The sequence below is a fragment of the Portunus trituberculatus genome, chromosome 39 (genome assembly GCF_017591435.1).
Source record: "Portunus trituberculatus isolate SZX2019 chromosome 39, ASM1759143v1, whole genome shotgun sequence".
Taxonomy (NCBI): Eukaryota; Metazoa; Arthropoda; class Malacostraca; order Decapoda; family Portunidae; genus Portunus; species Portunus trituberculatus.
In genome coordinates this window covers 14,143,795-14,151,294 of record NC_059293.1, presented here as the reverse complement: position 1 = coordinate 14,151,294, position 7,500 = coordinate 14,143,795, and the positions used below count along the sequence as shown (strand labels likewise).

Here is a 7,500-nt window from a genome sequence, read left to right as displayed (position 1 = left end):
ATGAAATAGGATGCCACACATTAATGGAATATATAAAAAAGCGGAAGCAAGAAATGTAAATAACAATGATAAGCACGGTGGATGAGGAACAAATGCTGGAAGTGGAGAGGGAAAATTAATGAGTGTGTCTCGTTTATTAAGATTACGTACACGAGCCTCCCCTCCTTCACACCTTGCGTCACTCCGGCGATGAGGGAAATGTTTGGGTTGTATTTCGTTCGTTCATTATTGTCATTATTGTGAAAGTGTTGACTCATGATGGGGTTCGAAATTATAATATATTGTTGTTGTTGTTCTTGTGTTGTTCTTGTTATTGTTTTATGTATGGATCGACTTATTGAGAAGTAAGCCACTCATATATCTAGGCATATTGTCACTGCCTTTATTGTTTATTATATTGTAGAAGTATTAATAAGTCCATGAGTTTCTGTACACTCTCTCTCTCTCTCTCTCTCTCTCTCTCTCTCTCTCTCTCTCTCTCTCTCTCTCTCTCTCTCTCTCTCTCTCTCTCTCTCTCTCTCTCTCAGGTACTTAAATGTCTTTCCTTTATTTCTTTGATATAAGAAAGATACAGAATGTGAAATTTGTCTTTTTAAGGGGAATGTTCCCACACACACACACACACACACACACACACACACACACACACACACACACACACACACACACACACACACACACACACACACACACACACACACACACACACACACACACACACACAGTTGCACAATGTGGTCTTCCTATATATGGATCACGTAACAGCTGGTGAGACGTCCTGACAACACCCAGAAAAAAAGACATCTGTGACAAAATGACGAATAATTGACACTTGCAACACCACTTACAGGATAGGTTAAGTTACCTTCCTTTACTCTTCCAATATCATTATTCATTTCTTGATTTTATCGTTGTTTTTTTTTTAGTTTCAGCTTGAAGACTTGCATTTGCGTTTTTAAGTAATGCCTTTATTCATTAAGTTTTCCTTTTATGAGTGGGTGAAAGTATTACCTGTCTTTGATCCACCGTTGTCTACATTTACCGTCATTTATCTTGTGTCATCCTTTTCTGGTTACTTCATTAATTACTTGTAGTACACCTGGCTTGGAACTCACTCTTTATTCTTACCTGCTAACAAACACCTGATGTGCTATAGTGTCTCTGGCTTTTATATTATTTTGACCTTGACAGTTGTAAGGGCCAACAATTCTGTTATTATGGGTGTTGTCCCTTTGTGATATTTCGTGCCTTGTTATTAAGATGTTTTTTTTACTATTAGTGGTATTTTAATTGTTGTTTTAATTAGTTATATTGTCTTTAACATGTCGTCTGCCCATTTTACTGTCAAGTGGTGTCATTAGTCACTCCTATCATTGTCTTGGGTGTACTGAACCTTCGTCATTATACAACCACTTTCACTTTTGATTTAATATTCTAACCTTCATCAATCCAACAATTTTACACCAGCCAGGTATCTCTCCCAGCCTTGCCGTTCAGTATTATGAATGACATTAGCTCCTCTCCGTTACCCTTCCTTCACTCTCTGTCTCTCTCTCTCTCTTTCTCTCAACATCTCCCCTTCATTCACCCTCTCCCTTGCCCTTCCCCAAACTATCGAGTTCTTGTTCCGTATAACTCCACATTCACCCTCGCCAGGCTATCAATCACCCTTCTCACCCTACCTTCCTTCTAGCCCTTTCTTAGCTCTCTCCTTTCGTTTCTCTCACATCACTTCATCTTGATCAATCTCTCCATACTTCTTCCTTTCTTCTGGTCTCTGATTTAGCGATAGTTACCTCTTTACGTTTTGTTCTTCCTCCTTTCGTTCAAGTGTTAGAAAGAGAAAGGGTGTAATTTTCGCCGTGACCTTGAGAGCCTCGAGGTGGTACAGGTGTATTGTTGACTCGGTTGGTTAGTGTGCCCGGGGAGGCTCGCTAGGGGAGGTGCTGCTCCTGTCCCTGCCGAGGAGGTCCAGTGTGACTTGTGAGTTAAAGTGTGTGTTGTGATTTCGGCGTTTGGTAATTAATAGGACCTTTGAACTCAAGAAATTACTGCAGAAGTTGGCAAGAGACTAGGTGACAGTGATGCAAAGGGAAATTATGTCATTGGAGTGTTCGAGTGTAATCAGAGAGAGAGAGAGAGAGAAAGAGAGAGAGAGAGAGAGAGAGAGAGAGAGAGAGAGAGAGAGAGAGAGAGAGAGAGAGAGAGAGAGAGAGAGAGAGAGAGAGAGAGAGAGAGAGAGAGAGAGAGAGAGAGAGAGAGAGAGAGAGAGAGAGGCACGGAGGAGTTGAGAGTAGGACATGGGAGAGAGGAGGGAGTGTTTTCAAGGGTGCTTTGGCCAGAAGAGGATGGTCATGGTGATGGTGGCGGGGAGTAGGGGTAGGGATCAGGGTGAGGAGAGTGAGGCTGGTGGAGGTGGAGTAACGTTTGCAAACATCTATCTGAAGGTTAAAACGCAGTAGAGGTAGGACACTGTTGCCGAGGGATGAACTAATCCCATCTTCTTTTTTTTTATTCTTTTGATGCTTATTGTGTTCCATTTTCAGTTTCCTCTCGAAATCACTGACCTGAAAAGGTTACGTTCTGAAACTCCCGTTTGACAAGTTAACAGATTTTCAAGTTCTCTTCCATGCAAACTAATCTCTGTTTTTTTCTCTCTCTTTCTTCCGCAGATCAACTGAGGTGGCGACGTGGAAGCTCGCCTAGGAAGTGTCACTTACCTACCACGAAGGTGAGTAATGATTTTTTTTTCCGCTTTAAGTGACATGAATTAGTCAGACAAATAACATTAGACTCTTTTAGCGACGGGTCGTGTCAATCTATTTGCTGACTGACACAAAGTTTACCAGGACAAGGGAGAAAACTAGATTTTGACGAGATTTGATGAGAAGGACAATGCTCTGAGAGTTTGCAGTTTGAATTAGACCCTTGTTGCGATCTTTCGTATTTCTCTACTAACTGAGAGACAGAAAGTCTACATCAAGGACACAGATGAGAAGAAAATGTCTAATAGGCGTTAATAGATACAACACTGTTCGATTCTGCGCTGGAAAATAAGACTTGTAGCGATGTCTTGTGTTTACTTGATAATTGAACAACATGAAATTTATCAAGGGAGAGGAGAGGAAAGAACGACTAACGAGCCTTAATAAGAACAGTGCTTTGCGAATCAGCACGTAAAAGAGACTAATCAGAGAGTTGAGATAAACTTGTGTTGTGTCCATGTGGGGGTTATTTTTTCCCCCATGATAGGACGACGCTGAAACATATTGGTGTTGCTGTTTGACTGAAGGAAAATCAGATGTGCAATAAACTGTGGTCGTTTAGTGCAGCACGGTTTACCTGGCAAAGGTTAGGTAAATTGTGAGGGTGAAAGAAAGTAATGATAAAAGAGAGAGAGAGAGAGAGAGAGAGAGAGAGAGAGAGAGAGAGAGAGAGACAGACAGACAGACAGACAGACAGACAGACGGAGATAGATAGAGAGAACAACCTTTTATTATTATTCATATTTGGAACCTGGAACGTGCCCAGTTTGATGGAAGAGAAAGACACACACACACACACACACACACACACACACACACACACACACACACACACACACACACACACACACACACACACACACACACACACACACACAGAAGAAAAAAAACGATGAAAAAAAACAAATACACACACATGCAAAAAAAAGAATAATAACAAACATCCGCTACACTAGACAAGCTTCGCGGAATAAGACTCGGGGAGGCAAAATCTGTGTCCATCCGACCTCCATAAAAATGCCAGCATAAAAACCAATTCTTGCACGCCCGCGCCAACTGCCGTCATCCAAGAAAAACACAGCCCGGAGTAAATGGCATCAGGAGGCGACAAGAACCAATACCGGGAGGAACGTCAACTTTGTGATCGACTACAGTCACCCCGCAACCTCCCCCCGCCACCCCACTTACCCAGCGGAAAAAGAATAGAGTATCCGGCGGCCAGGCGCGAGAGAGAGGGTTTCGGGTATTGGCAACTGGAATGGAATTGTGTGAACCGCGCGGAAAGGAACGACTCAGGGGATTGTGGTTGATCTTCAGCTGTGCCTGGGCTGAAAAAAAAGAAAAAGGGGGTGACTGTAGGAAATCGTAGGAAGGAAGGTCGTGCGTTCGTCTATTCTTCTTTCTGTTTTTTAATATGTGATTGTTCTTAATTGGCTCTAGTGGTTTTGTTTCGAAGATTGTGTTGGTTTTCTTCATGTTGCTTCCTGGGTGAGAGAAAGAGGTTGTAAATATTCGTAGGAAGAAAAGTCGTTCGTTCATGAGTCTTTTGTATTATATGTGTGATAATTCTTAATTGGTTCTTATGTTTTTATATATTTCTATTGTTTTTTCTTTAAATTAATGTATTTAACCCTTCAATACTAGGACACATTTTTACCTTGAGATTTATATACGACTGGACCATTTTATTGACATTAGGAAGGGTCTTTGGAGGTCAGAAGATTGATGGCCAGAGTCTTCACTATTCTAATCCCGCCTCATGAGTTTCTGAGGCTGTAAAGAATCACCAAATAGTAACTAGAATGAATATGGGAAAGCGTCATGGTATTGAAGGAGTTAAAAGGCTTTCTGCTTTTCTTTTTCTATTGAATATGAGTTCCTGAAAAGAAAAGATAATCACTCATCGCTTATGCTATTTATGAAATTTAGATATTGATGTACCGTTCTTCTTTATCCTCTCTCTCTCTCTCTCTCTCTCTCTCTCTCTCTCTCTCTCTCTCTCTCTCTCTCTCTGAAGTACTTTTCAATGTAAAAGTTCCTGAGAAAAGTATTGATGAAAGTTTTTTGAGGGGGAGATGGCCTATATATGAACCATGTGGGTGTTCATATCTAATTCTCTATATTCTTTTTTGTGTGTTACCTTTGGTGTCTTGGTTGCGTTGCTTTAATTACCATATACTTTTAGGTTGCAGTTTCTATTCTTTATTGGAGTTCGTATTGAGGCGTGTTTAAGAGTCACCACTTTCATATTACTTACTTTTCGTTGTTCTGAGAAGCGAGAGAATTATTACAAAGCTACTATTCACAGCGCTTGCCTCCACTGCACGTTGCGCCGGCTCTCCGTCCACTCCATCCTAAAACTACTAACTTCCTCACCCTGCAAACGAGTAAAACACTTTTTTTCCTCGTCCTTGTCCTTTTTTCGCACTTTCCTTTCCATTTATCGGTTGTTTCTCTTTCTCCTTTTTTCATGATGTCCAGTCCGGTTTCTTTTTATTGTTTTCGAATATAAGAAAACAATTAAATCATTCTTGTTTTTGTCTTTGAGCTTTGATTCTCCAGCTCATTTCACTCTAATAAAGATTGACTGATCATTAGGTTTCTTCTGCACGCGACCTCCGACATACACGGATGTTGTGAAGAGTCTATATTACTTCTTGTTGAGTCCATTACTATTACAGGAATGAATGATAGCCTGACTGTGTGAAAGAGTAGAAAAAGGATAAGTATAGGATCTTTTCTTTGTCAGCCATCCTGTCTTAGTATTTCGCTAACCATCGTAAATTGTAAGCCTAAAGTGCACTCCTTAGTTAACAATAAACAAGTTTCTCCTGGGTTGGTGTTTGAGTCACTCTTCCTTCCCCAGTAGTGAAGTAAGCCTCCCTTGCTCCATCAGTCTCTGCCTTCCCTCCACCAGGCGCACCCTTCTCCCTCCGCCTCCCTCGCGTGATCAGGAACACGTTTTGCAAGTAAATACATCATCAGAGATTGACGGCTATCACTCGGGATGGCCTGCCCGTGACGAGTGACTCACCTGTCGCGCCCCTCGCTCAGGCAGCCATCCATGAACACCTGAAATATCGCGAACCTCAGAAATATGAATTACTCGTCACGAAGATTTTTTTTCTATATCCTTTAGAAACACCTGTCGACATCAGTTATGAATCGATTACATTGTGTTGGTGGCTATGTACATACGTATAGATGTAGTTATAAGTAAAAAACAATGATCATAGGCGTGTAAATATATACTTACGCAATAGTAAAGGGAAATTTGATCATTTTGTTATTAATACATGTACATGCATATTCACATATACCGTTTGTAAATGGAAGTAATAATAACGAAATATCAAATACCACACAGGCATTGACATATAAGGATATAAATTGTAAATGTGCACTTACAAAATAATGAAGAGACGTTAAATGCTTGAAATTCTAGTGAACACACACACACACACACACACACACACACACACACACACACACACACACACACACACATTTAATCACTCACCACAGCATAGCACATAACGACCAGACCAGACCATACCAGACGAGAGCAGAGCAGAGGAGAGTAGAGCATCAATCCTTTTATTACAACGCGACACTTAACAACACTAAAGACGATTAAAGCTCGGGAAAGAAAAAAGGTAAAAATCAGAGACTAGCGTTGGAATAAATGTCGGTAAAATTGAGAGCAACAAACATCACAGTCGCCGCGATGCAAGTTGGTAGTCAGTGAGGATTTAACATAACGCTGCCAGGATACTGAGCGTGGCGAGTTTTGCTTAGTCCCCCCCATTTGTAGAAACGCAGCGCGAACGGGTGGACACACACACACACACACACACACACACACACACACACACACACGTTCACATACGCACGCACGCACGTACACACAGAAAGGCTACGCGCACGCACACACACGCAGAGCCTAACATGAGAAAAATGTCTTCATCACCATGGCAACGCACAAAACAATACTCTCAGGAGGCTAATAAGCGGATGCATAATATCCCTACTCTCTCTCTCTCTCTCTCTCTCTCTCTCTCTCTCTCTCTGGCTATATAGTTCGTTCGTGTGTATTTGTATATTATAGGATCAGAGAGAGAGAGAGAGAGAGAGAGAGAGAGAGAGAGAGAGAGAGAGAGAGAGAGAGAGAGATGAATTGGTCCCCCTTTATGGAACTTGCCAAATATGTCAATGGATCTGATACCTCAGTGTCAATTGTCTTCTTCCTCCTTCTCCTCCTCCTCCTCCTCCTCCTCCTTCTGCTGCTGATGCTGATCATGTTTGTTTTCGTTATTTCCTTTTCGTTTCGTGATAGAACTTCCCTTGAAAACCCTTCCGTTTGATTCCCTTTCAGTAATGTCATCCTGTACTCTAAACATTGGCGTCTTAATCAGTCATATCTATATTTGCCAGATGTGTTTGATTTTTTTCTTATACGTAGAACCTCCATTCAAATCGACATTAAAATTAGAGATCCTTTCAATAATCCTGCCTGTTTCTGTATTTCCATCTTCCTACGACTTGACTTTTTTTTTAAGAGGGAGGTTTAAAGACATTGCTCCCAGACTTTTGGCTAACTCCACTAACCTTTTAAGGAACTGGCAATCGAGTGGGCATTTTTTGTTGCCCTTGGCCAGCTTCCACTCTTCCATAAAAAAGATTCATGATGCTCCGTCTCGTAATGTACCGCTATGTACTTGATCTTATTCAGTGA

The 7,500-nt window shown here is 41.3% G+C and overlaps 1 protein-coding gene and 1 long non-coding RNA gene across 6 annotated transcripts in view; one reads left to right on the top strand and one right to left on the bottom strand.

The window, feature by feature from the left end:
* The window catches only part of LOC123515596, a 291,197-nt gene that overhangs the window by 228,616 nt on the left and 55,081 nt on the right, over nucleotides 1-7,500 (top strand). For 4 of the 5 annotated variants that reach the window (XM_045274370.1, XM_045274371.1, XM_045274368.1 and 1 more), the window contains one exon: nucleotides 2,673-2,731. Coding sequence is in view for 1 of the 5 variants with exons in the window: in XM_045274373.1 (XP_045130308.1) it covers nucleotides 2,673-2,731 (59 nt within the window). In the remaining 4 variants the exon portion in view is untranslated. Of the gene's footprint in view, nucleotides 1-1,919; nucleotides 1,984-2,672; nucleotides 2,732-7,500 lie in introns of those variants that run through there. The other variant, XM_045274369.1, reaches the window with a different exon arrangement.
* LOC123515598 overlaps nucleotides 1-7,500 on the bottom strand; it is a 111,209-nt gene that overhangs the window by 58,775 nt on the left and 44,934 nt on the right. The gene's annotated exons all lie outside the window — the stretch shown is intronic.